Source organism: Tachyglossus aculeatus, chromosome X4 (assembly GCF_015852505.1).
Source record: "Tachyglossus aculeatus isolate mTacAcu1 chromosome X4, mTacAcu1.pri, whole genome shotgun sequence".
In the NCBI taxonomy this organism is placed as follows: Eukaryota; Metazoa; Chordata; class Mammalia; order Monotremata; family Tachyglossidae; genus Tachyglossus; species Tachyglossus aculeatus.
In genome coordinates this window covers 9,485,454-9,512,260 of record NC_052098.1, presented here as the reverse complement: position 1 = coordinate 9,512,260, position 26,807 = coordinate 9,485,454, and the positions used below count along the sequence as shown (strand labels likewise).

General features: G+C 42.1%; 1 protein-coding gene and 1 long non-coding RNA gene across 3 annotated transcripts in view; one reads left to right on the top strand and one right to left on the bottom strand.

Annotated features, from left to right (window-relative positions):
* The window catches only part of RORB (RAR related orphan receptor B), a 190,509-nt gene extending 181,895 nt beyond the window's left edge, over nucleotides 1–8,614 (top strand). For both annotated transcript variants that reach the window (XM_038769770.1, XM_038769769.1), the window contains 3 exons: nucleotides 2,875–2,985; nucleotides 6,185–6,297; nucleotides 8,120–8,614. In XM_038769770.1, coding sequence (XP_038625698.1) covers nucleotides 2,875–2,985; nucleotides 6,185–6,297; nucleotides 8,120–8,275 — 380 coding nt within the window. In that variant the 3' untranslated portion in view covers nucleotides 8,276–8,614. The remainder of the gene's footprint in view (nucleotides 1–2,874; nucleotides 2,986–6,184; nucleotides 6,298–8,119) is intronic.
* A 1,567-nt stretch (nucleotides 8,615–10,181) lies between these two features.
* Nucleotides 10,182–25,772, bottom strand: LOC119947997. Its single transcript, XR_005456610.1, has 3 exons — nucleotides 25,734–25,772; nucleotides 24,684–24,801; nucleotides 10,182–10,362 (listed from the first exon to the last, which is right to left on the bottom strand). It is a non-coding gene; the product is annotated as an uncharacterized LOC119947997 (long non-coding RNA).
* Between the last annotated feature and the right edge of the window lie 1,035 nt (nucleotides 25,773–26,807).

The window sequence follows — 26,807 nt, the reverse complement described above, 5'->3', positions numbered from 1 at the left end:
GAGGGGGAGGAGGGGAGAGGAAGGAGGGGACTCAGTCTGGGAAGGCCTCCTGGAGGAGGTGAGCTCTCAGTAGGGCCTTGAAGGGAGGAAGAGAGCTAGCTTGGCGGATGTGCAAAGGGAGGGCATTCCAGGCCAGGGGGATGACCTGGGCCGGGGGTCGACGGCGGGACAGGTGAGAACGAGGCACGGTGAGGAGATTAGCGGCAGAGGAGCGGAGGGTGCGGGCTGGGCTGTAGAAGGAGAGAAGGGAGGTGAGGTAGGAGGGGGCGAGGTGATGGAGAGCCTTGAAGCTGAGGGTGAGGAGTTTCTGCCTCATGCGTAGGTTGATTGGTAGCCACTGGAGATTTTTGAGGAGGGGAGTAACATGGCCAGAGTGTTTCTGGACAAAGACAATCCGGGCAGCAGCGTGAAGTATGGATTGAAGTAGGGAGAGACAAGAGGATGGGAGATCGGAGAGGAGGCTGATACAGCAGTCCAGACGGGATAGGATGAGAGCTTGAACGAGCAGGGTAGCGGTTTGGATGGAGAGGAAAGGGCGGATCTTGGCAATGTTGCGGAGCTGAGACCGGCAGGATTTGGTGACGGCTTGGATGTGAGGAGTGAACGAGAGAGCGGAGTCGAGGATGACACCAAGGTTGCGGGCTTGTGAGATGGGAAGGATGGTAGTGCCGTCAACGGTGATGGGAAAGTCAGGGAGAGGGCAGGGTTTGGGAGGGAAGACAAGGAGTTCAGTCTCGGACATGTTGAGTTTTAGGTGGCGGGCAGACATGCAGATGGAGATGTCCTGAAGGCAGGAGGAGATGCGAGCCTGGAGGGAGGGGGAGAGAGCAGGGGCAGAATGTAGATTTGGGTGTCATCAGCGTAGAGATGATAGTTGAAGCCATGGGAGCGAATGAGGTCACCAAGGGAGTGAGTGTAGATTGAGAACAGAAGGGGACCAAGCCCTCTCCCCCAGTTTTCCTGGTGGTAGCAGTGACCTTAGTGGAGGAACTGGAGGAAGGGAGGGAATACTGACAGCTGTGGACACTGAACACCTTTGCAACAGTAGGGTTGGGAATACCCTGGGTGATATGGCTATGGCTGGTGTCCCACTTGACATACTCTCATCATGATTGGGGTAGTGCATCTTCAGTTTAGGCAGTTTATGTAGTTTCTTTCCCTAAACATGAACTTTGATTGCTGCATGGGAACAGTAGTTAAGGAAATGGAAAATGACATTTGGTGAGTACTCAGTGTCTCAGGGGTCCTTAGGGAGGAAACTGATTGGCTCTACTGAAAGCCCAAAATGGAAGAGGTTAGCACTACCATATTTTCCAAGAAAATTTGAATGACGGTTTCCGTGCTTTGCTAAAACCATCCCATTTCTGAAGGAGGACAGCCGACCCACTTAGGTTGTGACTAGGTTCAGAAAGTCAATCAATCAATCAATCGTATTTATTGAGCACTTACTGTGTGCAGAGCACTGTACTAAGCGCTTGGGAAGTACAAGTTGGCAACACAGAGAGACAGTCCCTACCCAACAGTGGGCTCACAGTCTAGAAGTCCTACCGGGATACCAGGAAAGTGCCCCCCTTTATTTCCTTTGCTGTGTTCCCCTTGCTCCCTTAGCCCCCCACCCTCACTTTCAAGTGTTAATACAATCCTAGAGGAAATTCCTAGTAATGGTTTCTGAATCAGTCCAGTTCTGCTTGTCACCTTGGAAATGGAAAATGGGATGAATGCCTTGACTTTCAGGCTCAATCCTGATGACCCCCCCAGTTTGCCTATACAGTTTGGGACTGTTTCCACCTCAACTCCACCATCAGGGCTTGATATAGTCAGGTTGGGTGTATCAAGATCTGCAGAACTGGATCTGGCATCTGAACTTTTTGTAGAGGCAAACCAACTTTTAACATGTTCCAGAATTTTGAAACAAAAGATTTAGGAAAGGCTATGCCCAGTGAAATTCTTATGGATGTCCTTTAATGTCATCATTCATTTCAAATACTTTGCCAGGCCTTACAGTCTGGAGAGTTTTACAAGCCCAGGAGCTATAGTACGTTATTTCTTGAGCGATCAAGGCAACCAGCTTCCCTTTCAATCTCTGATGGAACATGTAATGTATAACAACCCACCAATACGTAGAAACGAGTAAGAGCATTAGCAGATCTGGGCCTGTGTCAGGAAACGTTTTAGAGATCATTAGTTTCGTGGGTTCCGTATTATGCCCTTATACGCCAGAGCAGGATAACAAACACTCCTCCACCCCTTGGGCTATTAGTTGATAGGACTGGCCAGCAGCAATTATGTCTAAAGTCACAGCGTGCCAGCTTTGGAGTTGATACAAGTCCTTCCAGTCTCCATGACTAGATTTTCAAGAAAGGAGGAAAGGTCTGGGCAGTTATTGGATTTCCAGTTTCATAAACTCAACAGGTAATTGGGATCCAGGCAGGAGTGGAGCACCAAAGCCAAGTCCACAATGACAACTGTGTTACGCTTTTTCTGGGCTGTGGTCTTTGTTCAGTGAAGTCAAGTTCAGTTCCCTATCACGTTTGAAGCAGGTGAAAGAACAGCTATCAGTACAGTAAGAATGATATGCCTATTGGTTTGGAGCACTCTAGTGCTGTATATCTCCTGGTATAAAGCCCAGCAGGATTCCGATGCCCTCTGTTCTTCCGGACTTCTTCGGTTTACCTTGAGGAGCTTTTATAGATGAGACCTGAAGGGATGTTACAACTGTGATATCAAAAATGTGACTCTGATTCTATGTGCAAGGGGCACCATTTCAGGGGTCGATGTGCAAATCTTTTAGTATTTCCCTGAATCTGAAGCTTTCTTGACATCTCCCCAACCTCCCCCACATGTATTCATTGACTTTCTCTGCTCTGTCCATAGGTTCTGATGACCTGGTGAATGAAGCGTTTGATTTTGCAAAGAATTTGTGTTCCTTGCAGCTGACTGAGGAGGAGATTGCCTTGTTCTCATCAGCCGTGCTGATCTCCCCAGGTAGGAAAATCTGAGAGATGGACAGGCCAGCAGTCTGACTTGGGCTGCTTCATCCATATGTTTGTCTTTTCAGCTACCAGAAACAATAGTTGGTCTTACCCAGTCTGGTCTATTTTGATGTTAAAGGGAATTCCACTTTTCCAATGACCTCTAAATCTTTGGGGAGCACATAAATCAATAAAGGAAATAGAGTAGAATCAATATTTGGTCATTCCTGTGCCAATATCCAGAGGCGGGTATATTTCAGGATCTCTGTGGGCCCCAGGAGAGCATACCAGCTATTTGGTAATGGCATAAAACTGAACTCAAGCAGGGCTTGGACCAAACTTTGACTTCTAAGCATCCAGTTCTACTAGAGGAGAGAAGTAGACAGAAAAATGCCCTAAAAAAAAATCAGACAGAAATCATGTAGACGTCTAATGAAAATCAGCAATTGGGTCTAAAAGAAATGTATTAAATCATGGTATTTGTAAAGTGCTTACTATGTGTCAAGCACTGTGCTAAGCACTGGGGTAGATATCTTGCTTGGACACAGTCCCTGTACCCCAGAGGGCTTACAGTCTAAGTAGCAGGGAAAACAGGTATTGTATCCCCGTTTACGGATGAGAAAACTGAAACACAGAGAGGTTAAGTGACCTGATCATGGTCACACAGCAGGCAAGTGGCCTGTTGGATGGAGCATGGGCCTGGGACTCAGAAGGATCAGAGTTCTAATCCCGGCTCTGCCGCTTGTCTGCTGTGTGACCTTGGGCAAGTAGCTTAGCTTCTCTGTGCCTCAGTTACCTCATCTGCAACCCCAGAGCTTAGTTCAGTGCATGGAACATAGTAAGTGCTTAACAAATACCATCCAAAAAAACAAAAATGTGGTGGAGCTAGGATTAGAACCCAAACCTTCTTACTCCAAAGCCTGTGTTCTTTCCTTACGCTATTTCTCTGTCCCTTTTTAATTTTATTTCCATGGGAATCTAGGTTGTAGAGGGAATTGTGAATATATCTGTGGCAGGCATAGCAACATGTCCTAGTGGAAAAGGCACAGAACTAGGAATCAGGATACCTGAATTTTAATCCCAGCTCTGCCACTGCCCTGCTGTGGAACCTTGGGCAAGTTCTTAGGACTATTCGTCTGTAAAATGGGAAAAAGAGCATCTTTTTCTCTCCCTACCTCTTAGTTTATAAGCCCCATAAAGGATAGTGATATGTGTCTGATCTCACTATCTTTCTTCCCTCCAAGAGCTTGGACCAATGCTTCGCACAAAGCAAGGGCTTAAAAAGGACCATAATTATACAGGGAGTAGTAGCAGGGGAAGTTATTCATGCATTCTCTATTAATGTGTGTCAGCTGGCTTTTTAGTCAAGAAATGGAACATTCCTTGTTGCCGTGTGTCATTCCTGACTAATTAATTCTCACTCACGGGAGTCTCTGTATTTGTTATCTACCTATCCTTGTCCTGGGGGCTTTTTCCACGCAGTCAGTCACGTGACCACTTCTCAGGTTCTCTGGCTTCCCCAAAGCTCTGGCAGAAATGATTTTTTACCTAAGATTAGACCAGGAACAATGGTGTTGTCATGCCCAACATATCTACCAATAATGCTGCTTGTAGAACATTCTGGCTTTGGGTCCTCGTTATTTCTAACAAAGCTCTTGCAGTTTTTTCAACAATTCTTTCAGAATAGAGGAGAATGGTGGTTCTATTGAGTGTTATCACTGGCTTCTTTAATGACTGTGCCTAGAAAATGAAAATACCCAGAGGAATTCCAGGCAGTCTCCTTGGACAGGAGGCACAAAAAGAGTTTGCAAAGGGTCTTCACAACAAAATTGGCAAAATGTAGTGTCTTCGTTGATAAATGTGACCAAATAGATTGGCTTTACTGAATATGGCTCTGGGCTAGATCGGTTCTAAACCGCATGGTAGGCATGAGGGAGAAGAGATTTTAGTAAGATATTTTACTGTTTGTCTACTTTCTGATGGGCCTTTTAGCAAAACATTCTCTCTTTTTGGAGGTTTAACAAACTTGCCCTTTAACAAACCTAATAATTGAGGGCCCCTTCCTCAGATCAGTTATGGAAAGGAAGCCTGAACCATGTCAAAGTAAGTTAGGAGGAGACACCTTAGGGAGAAATGAGGGGTGGAAGTCCTGAGGAAATTCTGAAGCTCTAGTGATTGCTGTTAGTCATGGGGCAACTTTAGCAGGAGTCTACCGTGTGAGAGGAAAAACAGGGAAACTGCTTCTCCTTCCACCCAAAAGAAGTTGCAGCTCCACGGACACTCTCATCCTGAGCCCCACACTTCCAAAGCCTGGCCCTTCTCCACCTATAATAGCTTCAAATCAGTTCGAGCTAGACTCCTGTGGAGGGATAGGGTGGGACAGGGAGAGAAAAGGGAAGGGTGTCCTTAGTTTGGCCTCACTGATAATTGTCACCAAGGGCTTTTGTGTACCCTTACGTAAGAGTTTGTTTAAACTGTTCACTAACCTTATTACTGCCACTTCTACAGTTACTGAATCAGGTTACTCACCTCACCTGAACTGGATTCAGTAGCATTATGACCAGATTCTTTTCCATGAGTATCTGTCCAGGATCTGGAGATTTGGGATCTCTGTTCAGTTAAGGAGACTTAAACAGGTTCTTCCAACTTGTGGCATTGTTTCTACGCTCTACCCTGTTAACCTTTTAAGCATGAAGTGTCTAGAAAAAGAATAACACTTTACTGCCTACCAACCTGCACAAATCTAATAATGACAAACAAGCCTGGGAGATTTGACGCTTCGTTTCAGTTTATATTAATCATATGAGACACACAAAGTTGCTTCAGTTCAAATCCTGATAAGAAAATAAGTGTGTGACAGGGAAGATATTTCCTGGACATAAAGACAATTCCTGTAAAATGCATCTTCTCCCTTCAGGTGGATCATTCATTTCCTCTTTGAAAGCCAGAAAGCAAGGCTAAATTCCCTCCTGGAAAGATGTAATAGATGATAAACAATAAGAGATGTTAAGAGAATATTTCAGATCAGTGGGTGCTTAACTAGGTCATGGTTTGATGCGTCATTTATACTCAATTTGGGAAGTTGGCATAGTAAGATGTTTGAAAACCACAAGGCCCTTGTGGACCTGAAACTTGGCACAGTAAAACAATGACCTGGACCCTTCTATTTATTTGGCCCTCTGTCTTTGTCTCTCGGTCTTTTCCTCCGTCAGACCGAGCCTGGCTGATCGAACCAAGGAAAGTCCAGAAGCTTCAGGAAAAGATTTATTTTGCACTTCAGCATGTAATTCAGAAGAACCACCTTGATGATGAGACTTTGGCAAAGGTAGGTCCTCTTTTCGCCATAAACTGACAGGACTAGCAGGACGCTCTACAGGAAGTGATTCGGTTTACTCTGAAGGAAGTAGATTTTAACAGTGGAGATTATTGAACATTGAACACAAGCTACTCATTGGGTCTTTTGAGTTTTTGAAGAATAGAACTGACTAATTTAGCCACAATCCCATAGGGACACCTTGATTTGCTTGATTAAGTGTGGTGACCCTCAAAGCAAACCTAAGAAGGTAGATGCTTTGGGAGGTGTAAGTGGTCCTGTCCATGGGGACTGAGTGTGTGGTACGAATTCCAGTTATTTGAGTTATATGAGGCAACAGTGGTATGACCTCGAACCTAGAGGTTCTTCTGGTACTTCCATGATGGCGTCTTTGAGATTTTAATTTATCAGGGAACTATCAGCTTTGGATATTCTCTTCCCCTTTCCCTCAGAAAATTAAGGCCAAAGTGAATAATGGACTTGGGGGAAAAAAAAGTGGATTCCCTGAACATCTGAATCACAAGTACTGATGTTAATTCCCTTCCATTAGAGTCCATTTAAAAACACCACAACTTGCCACACTGATTTACCACCTTAAATTCAAATTCTTCCCAGAAAATTGCCCCAACGCTCAAGATTTCAGAGCGTGCTTATTATTTTTCCCTAAAGAAAAGTGCCCTTTTTTGGTCCCGGTTGTCAACTACAGCGTCCTTCATCCTAATATTGGAGTGAGCTTAAAGCTGCCCTCCTTATGGGTTCACGCTTGCCTACTAACAATGTGGGTGTTTTCCGGAGAAAGGATTTCATGACAGTTGGGATCCTAAAGCCTACTCCCACTCTGAGTGCATCTGGATCAACTACCCAGCTGTTAGGAAAGTTGTTGTGCCATTAACTGCTGCTGAGGCTGCTTCTGGCCTCCCTTTGAAATGCACATTCCCCCTGCTGCACTACATGATATTAATGAGCAATAAGTGACTGCCTGCTGCTTTCTTCAGTAGTCCCTTCTGTGCCCAGACAGAAGATGCTGCTTCTCAGGAGTGACATCCTGGAGCATTGTTTTTCCAGAGTGCTGTTGAACATTGCATTCCTCTGTTATATCTTCTATTTGCTCTGCTTCTTCGAAATCTTTCTAAACACTCACATCAATAAAAGGAGATTTACATTCATTTCTTACTTCATACATACTTGAATGAATTAGCATTAGCAGCATTCTAAAAATAAAAAGTTTATAGAAGCATTGAATAGCGGTTTAGCATGCAGGTCACCTCAGTCCCACATCCACTGGCAGTAGCCACCTCTAAGTATACTTTTCAAGAAGGCTTACGACAATCCATTTAACAAAAGCAATTGGAGATTTGGATTTATTGTTATTTGACCCTTAAGTCTGTGCGGTGCAAGCTGGGACGTGGGACGAGATGATTCATAATGATAGTGTCTCAAATCAAGAATGTGAAACATAGAGTGTTTTGCAACATCTGAGCCCTTTAGAAAATCTATGGAGTTCCATAGTTCCTAGATTTAAAAAAATGTACGCATGCCTTTTTGCCCCAAATTTTTCTGAAGGAAAAAAAAAAACTAGTTTTTTGCTAAACACCTCTAGAGAGAGTGTGTGTGTGTGTGTGTGCGCGCGCGCGCGTGCGCACACGCACATGCATGCATGCGCACACATATGTGTGAGAGAAAGTCTGGTATGTATGTATCTTTTCTAAAACACGACTTATTTGGCAATTTCATTTAATGCTACTGGGGATGTTCATGAATCCTTGAAAAACAATATATCCACTTTTTCCCAATATTTTAATCCAATCGCTTCCTCTTTTTCTGTCTTTTACAGTTAATAGCCAAGATACCAACCATTACTGCACTTTGCAACTTACACGGAGAGAAACTGCAGGTATTCAAACAATCTCATCCAGATATAGTGAACACACTGTTTCCTCCGTTGTACAAGGAGCTTTTTAATCCTGACTGTACAACCGGCTGCAAATGAAGCAAAAGATAGAGATGTCACATAGTCATGGAATGCATCACTAAGACAAAGAAAATGTGTTCATGAAGACTTATGAAAAATGTCACTACTGCAACACTAGGAATGTCCTGCACTTAATAGAATTATTTTTCACCGCTACAGTTTGAAGAATGTAAATATGCACCTCTGAGTGGGGCTCTTTCCTTTTTTTTTTTTTTTTTGAACTGACCATAAATATACAAATATAGGACACTGGGTTTATTCTTTTTTTTAATTTTATTGGGGTATGTTTTGGGAGACAACTGTTCATAGAATTTTATTGTAGATATAAATGAGAACAGAGCAGTACTTTACAGTATTACTCTTGCTATTGTTCAAATATAATTTAAGAATATTCCACTTATTAGACTTACCTATTTCTATGTTTTTAGATTAGATAATGCATGTGGAAATTTGTAGCTGTCTTGAAAAGTACTGTGCATATATGTAATAAATATATAGTATAGGATATATTATATATAACTATTACTGATATATGCACATACATTGTGGCTTAAAATCCCATGCCTACTTGCAAAGGATGCACAGTCAGGCTCTCTTGTATTATTTACCTTCCGTATTATATGTTAGCTATGTTAGCAAGATGAATTTTGCTTAGCTGACTGGAGTTTAGTAATCCATTACCACACACAGGATGGTAGTAGCATTTCTGAAGTACTTGTAGACAGAAATGTATGTAATAGATGGTCACTTCACAGAAAGAAACAGCCCTGATTGTGTCGATGGCACAAAAGCCTTGTCTGGATGGTTCAAACTGGAAAAAAAAAAAAAGGAAGGAAATTTAAAGCCCTCTACCTGTTCTGAGGAGAAGGTGAAATTCACAGATTCAGACCCATGGCTGATAAAGTATTTGACCAAATTAAGTGAATACTTAAGTTTCCCCCACTAGAAAATGCAAACTTTTTTTCTGAATCACCAGCCATCAAAAAAATGCTCATTCAGTTGAAGGTGTCTTTGATGCTGTTTATAGTTGAGAAAAATTGTTGACCACAAATATTACTTGTTAAAACACGGGGAACTACTATGTGAGACTGTGGGCATTCTTTTGCTGTCTGGCAAAGATATATGGCTCTACAAATGATTCAGGTCAGAGAGAGATGGACAAGATACATACCAGGAGCTGAAGAAGTAGCTTTGAGGTTCATTTGAGGGCAGGGATTGTGTTCACCAACTTTATTGTTCCGTACTCTCCCAAGCATGTAGTATAGTGCTCTGCACACAATAAGCACTCAGTAAATACCATTGAATGATTGACTGATTGATTGGAAAAGGAAAAAAATGGCAGAACATTTGATTCCCCCCTTTGTCCCTTGTTAATATGGAAAAGAGATATAGCTGCAAAAGTGCAGCAGGAAGCTGGATTGCTATATAATACTGCCTTGAAAGGCTTTGAGGACTATAGCACAGTAGAGACCAAGCAAGTTCGTAGGAAGCTAGAAATAGCACATCAGTCCAGGGTGCTTAAATGGAGAAGAGAGAGAGAGAGAGAGAGAGAGGAGAGAGAGAGAGAGAGAGAGAGCACATTACAGAAAATACAAGGTCAATCACTAGGCCTTTGCTCCACCCTTTTTCAAGTGTATTAAAGAGTACCAACTGTATAAAGATCCTTTAAAAGTTGACTTCATGGATAGCAGAGCTAGACTGGTCCACCAATATTCCCCTTCCCCTCCCCTGGGATCAGATTGGCCAATCAGAAAGAAGGAATTGCCCAGGGGGGGCCTTTTTTGTAGGTCAGTCTGATCCTGGGAAAGGGGAAGAAGGTGGGTGGATAAGAGAATAAAAGTAATATTTCCTTCATGTCAATGAAAAGAGGTTACTCTGTCATCAAGGACTGGCCTTTTCTACCTGAACGGTTGTTCTTGTCCTTCAGAAGCATTGCAGACAGTCAAGGGAACCTGAGATTTTTTTTCAGGTCTTACATGCCCATGAGATAAGCTGATGGTAAGTCAGTTCCAGGACGCATGAGAAGTCTGCTCTCAGATGATGAAACTGGTGGGGTTAGCACAGAAACAGGGGCTTTTTTTCCCAGTGATTGATGAATCCCAAACCTATGAGGAAAAACAAAAAGGCTTTAAAATAATGACTCTCCATCTCAACGACCAATGTTATATTCAATTAATTTAACTACATTGAACCAAATTACCTTCAGCGTCTAAGCAGACAGCTGTAGACTGCTTATTATGCTGCTACAGGGACTCGATTCTTTTTGGTGTAAATGTCACTCCAGCTAGCTCTTTGTATAAAGAATTAATTCCAAGAGTCATATTTCCTTCTAATGGAAAGATTACTTTACTGATTGCTAGGAAAACAGGGTAATAGAAGGCACTCAATTAAACCAAGCTGTTTCCAAATGCAATATATATTTTATGATTGGCTTGTAATAGGCAATACTCAATGTGTGTTCTTGGTGTCTCCCTTTGAGCTTTGAACTTGTATCAAACTTTTGTTTTCCTAGTTATGTTAGCCTAGTATTTTTCATTGTTTGCCTTCAATTCCTGCTCCGTGGCAATGGGAATTATTTGTTTCTTCTATCTTGCCTTTGAAGTTTGGTTCAATTTATGAATTGGCTGAGGATTTTTCCCTCCTACATCCCACTGCTGGTGTAAGACCCAACTCATCAGTGTAGTAAAGGACAATATTTGCCCACAGTGCATGGAATGGATTGTCAGTCTCACATAGATATTTTCAGTCACAACTGCAACCCATTGTTAGAATGTCAATTTTCATTTTGAAGGGCAAAGATCTATATGGAAAGGATCATTCCCCTAAACTTGTCTGGGTAGGAATTTGCTTACAGGGGAGGGTGAGCTGAATAGTATCCACTCTTCTTCAAATGCTGTCTAGTCGTTTCTGCCCCGTAGCGGCTCCGTGGACACACCCTCCTCAGAACTCCCATCTTCCGTCATAAAGTCATTCTGGTATGTGTATCCAGAGAGTTTTCTTGGTGAAGATACGGAAGTGGTTTACCATTGCCATCTTCCGTGCCATAAAAACTCGAGTCTCTGCCGTTGTCTCTAATCAATGTTTTGATCACTCCATCATCCGCCTTTGACTATGCTCAGCACAGATGAATTTGACTTTGTCCGATGCTTCGGCTTAGACCTTTCCATTATGGTAGCCCTAAATGGCACAGCTCTGAGCTTCATCAGAGTACGCGAACTCTCCTGCCACGATAAGGCGTCGATTCATAGGGGAGTATCCACTAGTGCAGGCATATCCTGAGACTGGTTTGGATCTTGGACTGTGGTCGCGTCCTATAGTGATTAGCTCGATTTGACAATCAAGTCCATCCCCCTGGCCAGTGCGGGAGAAGCAATGAAGGTGACACTCTCTGCTCACTTCACATCCTGAAGAAAATTCTTCAGATTTTACTGCAGTAGCTATAAGGAATACAAATCCTCTCCAGACAGGGAACCTAGTGATGATGTACCATGACAATAAAGCATGAAATGTTTTCATTTAAATTAAACACTTCTTGAATGCACATCTGTGGTGAAGTTAAAACTGAAGATTAACAGCTTTCTTTCTCCTGGGTATTAGGAAATCATCATATAAAACTCCATTTTCTGGAATGTCCAGGGCAAAAGCAAGTTTGGCTTCCTAGATGTTCTGGTTATTTGAGCTTTCGCTTTTGACGTGAGATGATCCCCAGGGGTTGGAGAACTTACCTAAATGATCCCAAAGTCCCAAAAAGGAAGCTCCTCATGTCCAGATAGCTGCATTTTCTGGAAATGTGGTACTAAAATAGGGGTTGTGAGTTTTTTTTTAACTCTGCCTAGGACCATACACTCTCTCCATGCTTTGTATCTTCACCAGGAGGACTGATCATTTTCTTTAAGACACTGTCAGAATACTGCACCTGAGACATGTCAGAGCAGCGATCTTTGTTCCTTTTCACTTCATACTTTGTAAATGACAATCACTGCTTGATGCAGATGTTGCACTGTATGCCACTCAGGGATGTTTCATTATTAAAAAATACATCAGTAATGAAAATAACAGGAAAAGAATGACAAGAGATTTTCACTGGGCCCAAATTCAGATGTCCCATTGGGAGAGACCCAGACAAGGCTTTCAGGCCAGCAATTAGAAATTACAGCACTTCTGTATATCCTGGAGTCATTCTCACTATTTTGGCCACTCACTGAAAAACTGCACTTATCATTTCCCATTTGAACTGTTCAACAGTCACTTATTCCCCTGTGCACTGAGAATCCAAAGTCTAGAACCACGCAACTTACTGAAATTCATATTTTAGGTACCAAGAGATGGTACAGGTAATCACAGATGATTCCCACATTGGAAAGGGGACCGGATTCAGTGCAATCCCCCAGAAGCCTGCTATCCACATCCCTTCTAAGTTCACTTCTGCAGTTAGCTATGATCTATTGGCTGTCATCCTCACAGCTCATCTTGACTTCAAATTATACGGCACTGCAAACTGGATTCAGAGCTCCTAAAATGGTTCCATCAAGCAACTACCCACAGCCTAAATTAGGTATTCAGCCTAAATTTTGACCCAATTCTAGTATCCCAAGCAAAATCCTAAAGTGTATTAGGTTCTTCAAAAATAATTGGTGAATTAGCCTCCCAGTAGTTCAGCCTGCACTTACCATTAGACAGATTGGGTTGATCTATATGGTATGCAAGTTCCTTCTAGTCAATTCACTGGGAAAGCAGGAAAAATTCCCAAGCAAAGGGGAAGGTAGAAAAAACAATGATTTGGGGAATCATATTTCCCAGGGATCTTTGCATACAATGAGGTTAATTCTGCTGGCAGTTTTTCAGTGACTGATGGAAGTAGTTGTATTTTTTTTTAATCATCCAGCCCAATGACATACGGAAAGTGAAAGAAAACATCATTAGCTATAGCAGCAATAAACTTTAAACACATGTTTGCAAGTATAATGCTTTGTACGTTGTCTCCTGCCTGTAAATAACAAGGTGAAAAATGGCACCTGCTGTAGCTGTAACACTGTTTTATACATTCATTCAAACTCCTGGAGGAAGCTGCTATTGGCGACTGAAAACACTATTACTGTTGGGAAATATTCAGTTATGCCTGGAATGGTTTGAGATCTTTGTTGATTTAAGGTCTGGAGCTAAAGTAGGGAATCAGGCTCATTGAAAGCAGCCTATATTTAAAACAACACTGGGACCAGTTTATATAACCCAACTTGTATATTCAGCATTTGAACTGTGTTTGGACAATGTAGGATTTTTGTTTTTTTTTCCTTCCGGTATTCAGTTTGGTTTCCTTGTTGGACAGCACTATTCAAACAGCAAGATCCAACATACTGAATTATGGGTAGGATCAGTAACAACCACAAAAACGTTACTCTGAAAATTATCGATCCAGACACCAGATTAGAAAAACGTGCTTGCATTTGACTTGACTAGACTCCAACCTTAACAAAAGGCAAGTAGACAGACCAGTTGGGCAGCTTCTTCTAAGAGTCAAATGAATTACATTCGTTTTTTTTTTCTTTCAGCGACATTTTGTGCGTCCCTTCAATTTCTAAATCAGCTTCTTTTTCTGATTATTTAATAATACAGTATTCTGAAGTGTGGGCCTTGCATTCCTGGGCAGTAGTTGGGGATTTGTTCATGCACTTATTATAATTATTATTGTTGTTGTTGTTATTATTATTATTTTTGTTTTTACTCTGAATTACTTAACCCGTGAACTGGCTGTAGTAATCTTTGCCTCTTGCATGACTATAAGTGTGACCTCCAGTGGACTAGAGAGAGCAGCTCAGTGATTGTACTTGTGATCACAAAAGAAGCACTAGAGAAATCTGAATTGTGCTTTTTGCACCCAGTATCATAGAACGTGGGCTAACTTTTCATTTCCATTTTGGAATGGGCTAATCCCCAGATCAAACCATTTTTTCTCGGCTGTAACTGATGGAGAACATATGCCTATCTATATTCTGACAGTATGCATACACATACACCCTCACACATTAGGAATCTAAAACACTACAAAATCCTGTCTCCTATTACTGCACTGTCTGCCTCATCTGATTAACACTAAAGTATAAAAAAAACCCCACAAAAATCTGAGTATGTATTGTAGAAATGTAGAGGAAAATAAAATATTTTTTCAAATGTAATTACTTTTAATATATGCTTGTGGAAGGTCTAATACATTATATGCTGTCTCCAATTTTCGCTGTAAATAACTTGGGACAGTGACTACACTGATTCTTTTCTATGTCTCTGTTTAAGCATAAGACTTTGTAACAATTTTTTTTAGAGGAAAAACATCAAAGAGCAAATTATGTACTTGCTTCCTACGAGTGTCATGTATTCTTCAGTTTTTATGGAAACAGATTGTAATTGATAAAGCCTTTTGACCAGCCATTAGTGTTTAGTAGACACTTCTGTTTGTAACACGACTAATAAATGACAGGGCTGTCAATGGAGCCTGCTCCCAAAGAGTCTGTACACTGACTATTCTCCTAAAATCTGCAAACTGCATTTGAATAATACGATTTGCAAAAATGTTACCTGAGCAAGTCAAACGTCCATGCAGCATATGGCTTTTCTGAGTCCTTTTCAGCGTGGATTATTTTAAGGAAAACAAACTCTGCTTTCTGACGAACAAAATATTTTTGTACACGTTCATTTCTTATTAAAACCTGAGGTCAGGTCACTTGTTAGCTGTAATCTGAAGCCATAACTGACCTTCACCAAATAAATGTTTTAAAGAACATAAGAGCAGGAAAAAAAAAATCCAAGGTATTAACAGCTATAGCAACACAAGCAGGAGCAAGTCCAATACACTTGGATGCTTTTCCTGCATCCCAAATATGACTTTAATGGCTAGTATTTTATGATTACCAATTTATAAAATAAAAATAGATATTTAGATTTAAAAGAAACTTTCAATATTTTTGAAATCCCTGACAATGCTTCCTTGCTTTTAGGACTATGAGAGAAAATGATTTTCGTATACTTCCAACTTTCAGAGGTTTAATGTTTTTATCCTATTTCCAGTTACTCTTATTAGAGTGAAGTAAGACATTAAGTCCCCCAGATGTTTAAGCCGTGAGCTATCTGGTGCTTGGCTGTAGATATTAGTAATTGCTGTATTTGGGGAGTGGGGTGGGGTGGGGGAGGGGTGTAGTTTGCTTCTCTTATTAAGCATGCTCACCACTATTGGTAACGCACAAAAGTTGCATTGCCTGATGAAAAGTGTGTAAAAAAATTATTCACTCTAAAAAAAGCATAACAAAAATACTTTTTAAAGAAAAATGCCTCATATAGTCAACGTTGATTTTTTTCTGAAGCTTAATTGTATTATAATAACGTATTTTTATTGGCCTGTAGAGGCAAAAAGGCAAACCACAAATGAACCCAGTGACATATATAGTTTTGAAATCTGCAGTTTTCTGATCTCTCTCTCTCTCTCTCTCCTTGTTTAATATATAAGCCCTAATTTATGTGTATGTGAGTAAAACTACAGCCTGAGTCATTTAGAAAGTGAGCATTGAGTTTTTATCATAAATATACTAGAATGAAACATCACTCCCTGTCAAATAAAAAAGGTTTTATATTGCTTAGAATGTAATAGGTTTTTTGTCTTATTTTATGTCCTGTAAATTATTAGTTGAATACTGTTAGCATTCCATGATAATGCACACATGATTTCTGAATGTTTTCTGTAAATGACAATCAATGTTGATGAAGTTCCTTCCTTTAAAGCTGAACAAAATAAAAAAAAAAGACCTATAAGAAAACGTTTTTGCCAAATTATTCTTTTATGGGTGAGGAGATTGCATCTTCGAAATTCACAATTGTCTGGATAATTCAGGAAAGAAAACCTAGATTTGTCTCAGTTATATAGGCTATCCTGCCAATGCGATGGGAATTTTGTTTCATTTTTATTTGCCTTAAAAGGCCTAAGACTGGTGTCTTTGTAGATCTGCTTGATATGGCAGAGGGTGGGATAATAATAATGATAATAACAATTGTAGTATTTGTTAAGTGTTTCAGGCACCGTACTAAGCACTGGGGTGGATACAAGGAAATCGGGTTGGACACACTCCCTGTCCCACATGGGGCCAGAGCGAGATAGAGGTAGGATAGGAAACATCCAAGTGAAGAAAATAATTATCAGACTCTTTTTCATACAGCCCAGCTAACAGAACTGTAGGGCAATCTCCATCTGCAGCAAAACAGCTGCCAATTTACAATTTAAATTTGAGCAGCAACTTTTAAACCTAGACCTATGAGCCCTTTTCTCCAACTAACCGAACTGTTAAGGACTGTCAACCACTTCCTTGAAAGAAAATTGCAGTTGCCTATTAAAAAAAAAAAAAAGAAAGATGTGGTAATTCCCAAATCTCATGAAAAAAACCCAGAAAAATCATTAATGATTTTAAGGATTTTGTTTTTCCCTTTCTCCTCATGCTTCACCATAAAAGCAAATAGCTAACAATGAGCCAGTGCTTTATGCAGTAGTTCGAGCTGCTGGAGGAAACGTCTGCTTGCTAGAGGCTAATCACTGACCCTCAGTGAGGTCGTGAGATTGGAAGTTGGTTTTGTTCATGTAGGAATGTCACAAGTATAATGTAACCTCAGAGTTCAGTGAAACTGAAGGGAAAAAAATAATCCAATCACAGCGCTGATCATCTAAGAACTGAAAGATTTCCTTCCACTGCTGGGCTCCGGTGTGTGAAGAGACTCTGCCCTGGGGTTTGGTTGCCAAGAGAGAGTCAGTCACATGGAAGCTGTTCCTCAGAGACATCAGAAACATCATCTTCGTGAAGCTGCTTGCTACCCTGACACAGTTTCTAAGAATGTATTTTAAGCAACTTCTGTTGCTTAAAATGGTGGTTTTCGCTTAAGTATGTTACTACTCCCATGGGTTTGGAAAGCTCTTTTAGGTGGAGGGGGGTGGACGAGTCAAGAGAGAGGACCTGGTATTAATTCCAATATTATTTAATCATATGCTTATTAGGCAAGCTATAAAGGAAAAGCATTTGAGGACCAGCCTCTCCACGGATGGTCACGATAGGTTTTTTTAAGCAAAGGTGTCTACTGTATTTTAAGTTATTTTCAAGGGTGTGTATTATGCATGAGGCATAAGTACAAAATTACAGTAACAATTTCAAAAGCAAGAACCTTTCTTAAAATAAATGCAAAACTCCTTCCACCTACTTAGCATCACCTACTTTACTTCCTTTCAATTCTAGGAGCCAAAAGCCCTAAGGAGATCGGCCAACTCATGGCTCTCCCTGGCTCCAGCCCATACTAAAATGACATTCTGCACTCATATTGCCGCTCCTCAGAAACCGTCAATGGTTACCCATTTCTCTCACCATTATGTGGAATCTCCTGGCCACTGACTTTAAGGTAGTCAATCAACTCTCTTCTACGTACCTAGCCGATCTCTTTTCCCACAGCACCCAAGCTCATACATTTCATTTCCCTTGAGCTCATCTACTCACTGTGCCTCATTCTCACTTCTCCCATCACTGACTGCTACCTCAGACCCTTCATCCTGTCTGGCTCTCTTGCCCTCTTCAAATTCACCTGACAATAGCTCTATCCCATCTTTAGTGCCCTTCTGAAATTCCACCTCCTCCAAGAGACCTATCCTGATGAATTCTTCTTCTCCCCAGATGATATTCTCCCAACTACCACCTCCGCACTTACGCACTCACAACCATCTGTATTTCTTCTGTACAAGCTGACATACATACTATCCTATTTAAATACCAACTCATCCACCTATCCATCTTTCCATTCCCTTTTCTCTCATCTCTAAATTATTGGGTGGCTGTCTCCCCTGCTAGACTGTACAGTCCTTAAAGGCAGAGATATTGTCTTCTAACTCCATTGTACTTTCCCATGTGCTTAATGTAATTCTCCTCCCAAAGTAAGCCACTAATAAATACTGTTGATTGATTGATCAAGAGGAGAGGAGTCCAAAAACAGTTTGAAATGGATCAAGGGATACTCTTGGTAAATCAGTATGTTTGTTTAAGGCATTTGTAAAGCACTTCCTATGTACCAGGCACTGAGTTAAGTGCTGGGGTCGATAGAAGGTAATCAAGTTGGACACATCCATGTCCCACATAGAGCTCCCAACTTTACTCTCCATTTTGCAGATGAGGTAAATGAGGCCCAGAGAAGTTAAATGACTTGTCTGGGGTCACACAGCAGGTATGTGACAGAGCCAGGATAAGAATCCAGATCCTCTGATTCCCAGGCCCATGCTCTTTCCACTAGGCCAGGATGATGGGGTCTCCCTTTGAGAACAAACAAGGGATGAACCTTGGTATTGAGACTTCCTGAGTGAAGAAATTGATCATAGCGATAGTGGCTTGAACAATGTCACTTTCTCTCCCTCTTTTTCTCTCTTTCTCTCTCTCTCTTCCCTTCTAGTCATGTTCTTGCTGGAGCCCACAGAGCAGGCATTGGGACTGTAAGCTCATCGTGGAAAGGGAATGTGTCTGTTATATTGTACTCTCCTAAGTGCTTAATACAGTGCGCTGCACATAGTAAGCGCTCAATAAATATGATTGACTGACTGCAACATATTGTGAAGTTCACACAGAGGGTTTTTTTTTTTGTATGGAGGACCCACCAGAAGTGGCTGCCTTGGTAGCTGCTGCAGGCTTTGCCGTCCACATTAGCCTGCTGGCTATATTACACGATTCCTGCTGGGCCTCTCTATTGTTCATGATGACTGTCAATCAAAGTGGCCAATACAAAAATTAACCCAATTCTTCCAGTGTCTAACTTTACTCCCTGATAGTAACTTTTGGAGGGAGCATTAACTCTGGCTATTAGGGCACCATTCAGGGTATTGCTGCAGTATCTGCACACCGTAGGCAACAATGCACTTAACAGTCCCCTGGTCTGAAAGATTTCGTGTTCCTCCCAAAGTGCCTCATTTACCACCAGGGAGTAACTTTAGGCACTGGGAGAATTGAATTCAATACAATCAAAGCATTAAGACACAACATTCTAGAGAGATCCACTGAATGGCTGTTTTGAGTCCCAAATAGAATCCAAACTGGAAAAATTTTACCATTGCAAATAGGCAGTCTGATTTGAGAGGATAGTGCCCAACTCGGTTAGCTCAGGTTCCATCCTCTGTCAACACAAAGGTGCTCTTTTTCACTTTCTTTCTGAATCTGAATTCACTAAGCTGAGCTTGTTGAATCTGAGCTGTTTGTCTACTCTTCTCTGTTGCATTCGAACTGTAATAGAACAGTGGGCCAAAAGCTCAATCAACTCTTCCTTTCTCTTTGATGAAATGCCATCTGGCAAGGTAATGTCTTCATTTGTCACACTGTCAGGCAAATATTCATCCAACTTGGTGCCTAGATTGAGGCAATGCTCTTCTAAGGAGGCAGGGATGGCAAGATGAATTGGCAATGAGAAAGTGGCAGGCTAACTCTCAAAGTCCCTGATGCTTTCAGGACTTGTTTTCTTTCCATGAAGCTCATCCTTACAATCTAGTCTCTGCCAGCCCCATTGTTTAGCACATCACGCAAGCAGAAAGGTGCTTGCTGGCTAGAGAAAGATTAGAGTTTGAGGTGCTCCATCTCCCATCAGAGTTTGCTCCAACCCCCTTGGATCAGGGTGTCCCAGAAAAGCAGGAAATCAGGAGACTTCAACGCTGGGGAGATTGAATCAGTCCAGTCAAGTAAAGAACCACCCTTTTGGAGCACAAACTTAAGAGGACCGTACAACTCACTGTGGACAGGGAACGAGTCTGCTAACTCTGTTGTACTCTCCCAAGAGCTTAGTACAGTGCTCTGCACATAGTAAGTGCTTAGTAAATACCATCGATCAATCAATCATATTTACTGAGTGCTTACCGTGTGGAGAGCACTGAACTAAATGCTTGAGAGAGGCAGCGTGGCTCAGTGGAAAGAGCCCGGGCTTTGGAGTCAGAGGTCATGGGTTCAAATCCCAGCTCCGCCAATTGTCAGCGGTGTGACTTTAGGCAAGTCACTTCACTTCTCTGGGGCTCAGTTACCCCATCTGTAAAATGGGGATTAAGACTGTGAGCCCCCCACAGGACAACCTGATCACCTTGTAACCACCCCAGCGCTTAGAACAGTGCTTTGCACATAGTAACCACTTAACAAAATGCCATTATTATATTATTATTACAACACGACGATATAACAGACACATTCCCTGCCCATAATGAGTCTAGATGATGATGACGATGATTTTGATGACAGAGGGAAAAAACTGTAAGCAGTTATCAGCACAGTCTTTTCGGGTGGGCATTGGACAATAGGGACTGTTGGCCCCTCTTCAGTCATTTCAGCCACAACTATGCTCATGGGTAAATTGCACCATCAATGATGTCATCTTCGAATACGAAGGACAACTCTCTAACTTCAAAGTGGCACTTCCTCTTTCTGTGCCTCTGCTGCTCCATGGCAGTATCTAAGCTGTTAATTTTAGTGCATTCAAAAGCATATTGTTTGGCTCTCACTTGAATAATGAGCAAATGTAAAATGACCCTCATAGGGACACTGCAACGTGATTCAGAATCATACACAGTGGCAGTCGAGAAGGTTCAGGAAAAACTGAAGTACAGCCAAATGAGAAGCATTTTTCCTGATGACATAGGGCAGTGTAGCTCCACAGCATGTATAAAAAGGGAGAAATGATCTCTAATTAGAGATCTCTGAATGAAAAGCATCCTAGATAAAAAAAGGGAATTCAACGATTCCGACCACCCGGAAAAATCAAAGCCTCCCCGATTCAGTTTTGCCACTTTTCTTGCTGAAAAATCAAACGTTATACTTTCTAGACTTGTAGTCACTCCCTCAGACTAGCTGAAATTATTGTCACGATGGAAGAAGAATTGATTCATAAATCCCTTCAGTCTCAAATTGACCACATTCTAAATTTACTATTGGATTGAAAAAGCTATTGTTTGTGTCAGCTTTAGTCTTTAATACACCCCGCTGTTGGTCAGGTGGAAAGAGTCTTGCTCTGGGAATCAGGAGACCCAGCTTTGCAAGCAGAAGAATGTCTACTGGGGTTCTGCACCTTGGAGGTTCTACAAGGTGGACAAGCCCAGAAAGACTCCTGAAAGACAGCCGGCTAAGGTGGGTGATGAAAGCCACAAGTGGCAACCGCGGCAACTGCCTGCTGGGCTACAGCACAACAGCACTACACTATGGTCACCCCAGTCATAAATGAGTCCTGCACCTCTGTATTTGCTTTCCAGATGTTATCCAAAGTCTATCATGACTTAATACTTTCTACATCACTCCCTCATACACTGCCATCTGGGTTACTAATGAAATCCTCCTCAACCAAAAGCAAGTTCTCCTTCCAGTGTCTCTCCGTGTGATTTGTTTTCCCGCAATTACACTGAAACTTAAAATATACGTCCTGTGGGTAATATTTCACTTATTTGTCCAAAAGAAAAGGCTATCACCCAGGAACTAACAAGTCTTTCTCCATCTCACTTTTTCCCAGTAGTTTCATTTTCTGTTTGTCTATTTGCCTGGATTCAAAGTTTTCAAACCAAATTCCCATTGCTGCAGAATTGGGTGGCATCTCCAGGAAAGGGGGCAGCCTTCTAAGTGTTAAGTGCAAATTGTGTGGCCTGCTTAGAGGAAGAGTTATGGGAAGATTTATGATGGACTGGAATGAAATCTATCTATCAATCAATCAATGGTATTTTTTGAGCATTTACTGTGTGCAAAGCGTTGGACTAAGTGTTTGGGAGAGTACAATAAGACAGAGTTCTACCTTGTAATAATAATGATAATAATTGTGGTATTTAAGTGCTTACTATACGCCAGGCACTGTACTAAGTGCTGGGGTAGGTACAAGATAATCGGGTTGGACACGGTTCCTGTCTCACAAAATGCTTCTATATACAAACACTGTATATTCACAAACCCAGGTACAGCTTGCCTGACTTCCTATATGGAATGAATATGGCTTTCCATGATTGGATTGGATCGGGAAATACCCACCAGCTGGGGGAACAGCATTGGCCTATAATTCATCCCCTGCCTTCCAGCCCTATTTCCAGACTGATGGGAAGCTCAAAGCTGCCCATTCTAGTTGGGGCCGGAGAAGCCAGTATTCCTGTAAATCACCTTCTCGTCATCCTGCCATCAGCTGGAATGAAATATGCTGCTTGGATTTCCCATTCAGAGGAAGCTTTTGCCAGGACAGCCAAGGATTGCCAGGTGGTGGTGGGAGGAGGGGAAGGAGCAGCATCTGCTGTTCCTCACGTCTGTCCACAAAGGCCACACACTAGTGTGGCTTCCAAGTGTCAGCAGAGCAATGTTAAAAAAAACCAAAAACTCAAAGCAAGGGTTTCCTTTCAAAGAAAAGTGTATGTGGTAATTCTCGAGCTCTGAGCCTTAACTTCTCATCTGTAAATTGGGGATAAAACTGAGAGAGTCATGTGGGTATAGAGGCCAGGTCAGATCTGACAATTTTGCATCAACTCCAGCATTTAGCCCCTAGTAAGTGCTTAATGAATGCCATAATGATTATGTCTTGGATGCAAAACTGATCAAAGCAGTTCAGTGAGGAGCAGCCCACACAAACCCAAAGTATGAAGCTGCTTCATGCTACATACAGAATAAATGAAATTTAATCTAGAGGTAGTGGGAGGTACTAGGTAAAATCTGGAGGACCCTACAAAGCCTTAGAGCTCTGTTTTTTTTTAATCAATCAATCAATCGTATTTATTGAGTGCTTACTGTGTGCAGAGCACTGTACTAAGCGCTTGGGAAGTACAAGTTGGCAACATATACAGTCCCTACCCTACCTGTTTTAATGAAACAGGTAGTGATAATTCTGCCGCCCCACTCTCACTGAGCTAAATACAGATAACAATAAGAATAATTATGGTATTTGTTAAACACTTACTACGTGCAGGGCACTGTATTAAGCGCTGGTGTGAATACAAGCAAGATCAAGATCTAGTAGCTGACTGTCATCCATAACTGACTACGCTCCCTATCAAATGAACAGAATTACAAACTCTTCTTGAGATAGGTTTAGCGAGCCCCAGACCCTATTTCCGTGCTCTTCAATGAGCTGGATACTGCAATAGGGTTAACAATTCCGATTAAACTTGAACTTGATTTTTCCTCTAGGCAAAGGTGCCAATTTCCAGCTTTCATTTGGGGCAAATTCCAGTTAATAATTGTGGTATTTGTTCAATGTTTACTAAGTGCCAAACACTATACAACACACTGGGGTAGATACAAAATAATCAGCTCGGACACTGTCCCTGTCCCACAAGAGGCCAACTGAGAAGCAGCGTGGCTCAGTGGAAAGAGCCCGGGCTTTGGAGTCAGAGGTCATGGGTTCGAATTCTGGCTCTGCCAATTGTCAGCTGTGTGACTTTGGGCAAGTCACTTCACTTCTCTGAGCCTCAGTTCCCTCATCTGGAAAATGGGGATTAAGACTGTGAGCCCCCCATGGGACAACCTGATCACCTTGTAATCTCCCCAGCGCTTAGAACAGTGCTTTGCAGATAGTAAGCACTTAATAAATGCCATTATTATTATTATTATTATTATTATTAACTGATGTGAGATGCAGAGGTACCAATAGAAAAGAAATGAATTGCACAAATCTCTCCAAAGAGTGGTGCACTCCCTTTCTCCTTGTTCAAAAGATGCTTGGTGTACTACTACTAATAATAATAATAGCATGACTCAGTGGAAAGAGCGTGGGATTGGGAGCCAGAGGTCATGGGTTCTAATCCTGGCTCCACCACTTGTCAGCTGTGTGACTTTGGGCAAGTCACTTAACTTCTCTGGGCTTCAGTTACCTCATTTGTAAAATGGGGATTAAGACTGTGAGCCCCACGTGGGACAACCTGATCACCTTGTATCCCCCCACCCCCCCAGCACTTAGAACAGTGCTTCACACATGGTAAGTGCTTAACAAATGCCATCATCATTATTATTATTATCATTATTATCATTAATAATACCTGTTAAAGCATTTACTATTGCCAAGTACTGTCCTAAACCATGGGGTACATACAAGTTAATCAGAGAGGACACAGTCCCTGTCCCACACGGGGCTCACCATCTAAGTAGGAGGGAGTAGGATTTAATCCCCATTTTACAGATGAGGTAAGTGAGTCTTTCAGAGAAGTGAAATGAATTGTCCAAGGTCACACAGCAGACATGTGGCAGAGCTGGCATTAGAACCCAGGTCCTCTGACTCTTCAGGTCCGTGCTCTCTCCACTAGGCCAAGCTGCTTCTTAGTGCACCTGAAAAGATGAGCTGAAGCCTTAGTTGCTGCTGGAATAATGCACACGAAATGATTCAGAGGAGGATCTCCGTGTGCAGCAGCACATGTTGATTTGGAAATGAGAAGTGTTCTTACCCCAGAACCATGCTCACATGTGTTCAAACAGCAGAAGAGGCTAGGAGGAAGATGAGATCTGGGTAATTTTGCTCCCGAAGTCACACAGGTATAAAGGATCCAGGGCCCATGGCTTTTCCTGTAGGAAAGAGCAGAGCCCAACACAGTCCCCTGATCAATCCTGTATCGCGACAAGGCACACAAACATCTTTAGACATGATTTGATTCTGATTCTCCTGACATCACATGCGCTCCCCTGGTGAGAGAGAAGTCCCTAAGCCCTCCTTTCCTTTGCTCCCACTCCCTTCTGTGTCACCCCGACTTGCTCCCTTTATTCATTCCCCCTTCTGAGCCCCACAGCACTTATGTATATATCTGTAATTTATTTATATTAATGTCTGTCTCCCTCTCTAGACTGTAAGCTTGTTGTGGGCAGGGAATGTGTCTGTTTATTGTTACATCGTACTCTCCCAAGCACTTAGTACAGTGTTTTGCACACAGTAAGTGCTCAACAAATACGATTGATTGATTGATTGATTGAAGACATATGCCCTGACATCACTCGTCTTATTGCACTGAAAGGAGTTGATTATCGCTCATTACCTAGAACCAAGGATGGCAGTGGTCTTGCAAAAAACCCTTACCTGTAACGGCCCAAACAATTTTCACCCCATCTACCCCACCACCCATATTGAATTGAATTGCTCTTCCCATACTGAATAGTTTTTTGATACTATTGCCCCACCACACACCCATCCTGAAATTAAACAAACCTGCTCAGGGAAAAATGGTTGGCAAGGTTATCCACTGAAGGAAAGCTACTGAGTTTTCATTCAGCCCTATCTGTCTAGAGAAATAGTCTGGATTGAGAAGGATGCAGTTAATCCCTAACTTTTACTTTTGGCCTACTAGCAATAAAAAGGATCCCTCTCAGGGTCACACCTGGAAAGTTTCCAATCAGTACTCTACCAGTCTTGGCTATAGGAGGGAGAGTCAAGCAGAGGCATACCCATTCCTAGCTTGGGCAGTGGCTAGTGAAAGGAAGGCAGTCTGCTACAAGTCAAAACTCACCCGTGCTGGGCAGCAGCGGCATGGGAGAGAGTCGAGGGCGGAGACTCAAGTTTCCTGCGTGGAAGGAGGCAATGGTAAACCACTTCATATTTTTACCAAGAAAACTCTGTGGATACACTACCAGAATGATTGCAGATGGAGGTGGGGCGTTCTGGGAGAGATGGTTCCATAGTGTCGCTTCAGGTCGGAGCTGACTCGATGGCATAAGAAAAGACAATGAAAAGGAACAATTCATGAGTCTGCTATAGAGTTTTCCATCCGAGGATCTAAAAGCAATTTAATAAGTCCCTAGGAATGCAAAGCCAGGGAGGATTTAGGGACTTGTCCAGAGTCTCTCAGCAACTTAGTAGCTGTGCTATAAAAATAGCTCTGGACTCCTGACTCTCAAAACAGACAGGTAAGGAACAGTTTCTGCCAAAATCTCCTCCTATTCTCCTAGCTATTTCCTTTTTCATTCTCATACCTCCTCTCTCTCTCTTTTATTTAATTTTTTAATATTTTTCTCTCATCTTTTTCCACTCTTTGTCCCAAACGTTTGTATTCACATAAGTAGTAGTAGCATATACTGAGTGTCCCCTTGGTGTGGCTGGCGCACTGTACTAGATGTTTGAGAATTACAGAATCACAGAATTACGTGTCTCCTGCCCATGAGGTGCTTCCACTCCAACAGGAGAGGCAGTAAAATCAATTAGGGAGGCAGCATGGCCTAGTGGATAGATCACAGGCCTGGGAGTCAGAAGGACCTATGTTCGAATCCCGGCTCTTCCGCTTGTCTCCTGTGTGACCTCGGGCAAGTCACTTAACTTCTCTGTGCCTCAGTTACCTCATCTGTAAAATGGGGATTAAGACTGTGAGCCCTATGTGGGACAGGGGCTGTGTCCAAACTGATTAGCTTGTATCTACCCCAGCACTTAGAATAGTGCTTGACACATAGTAAGCGCCTAACAAATACCATCATTATGATTAGCAGCAGTAGTAAAATAGAAAAAAAAAAGATCATCTGGCCGCCAAGTCATTCACCCTCAAAAAGATACAAATTAAAAGTGTGGCAGTTAGGGCAGGGGGAATGATTTA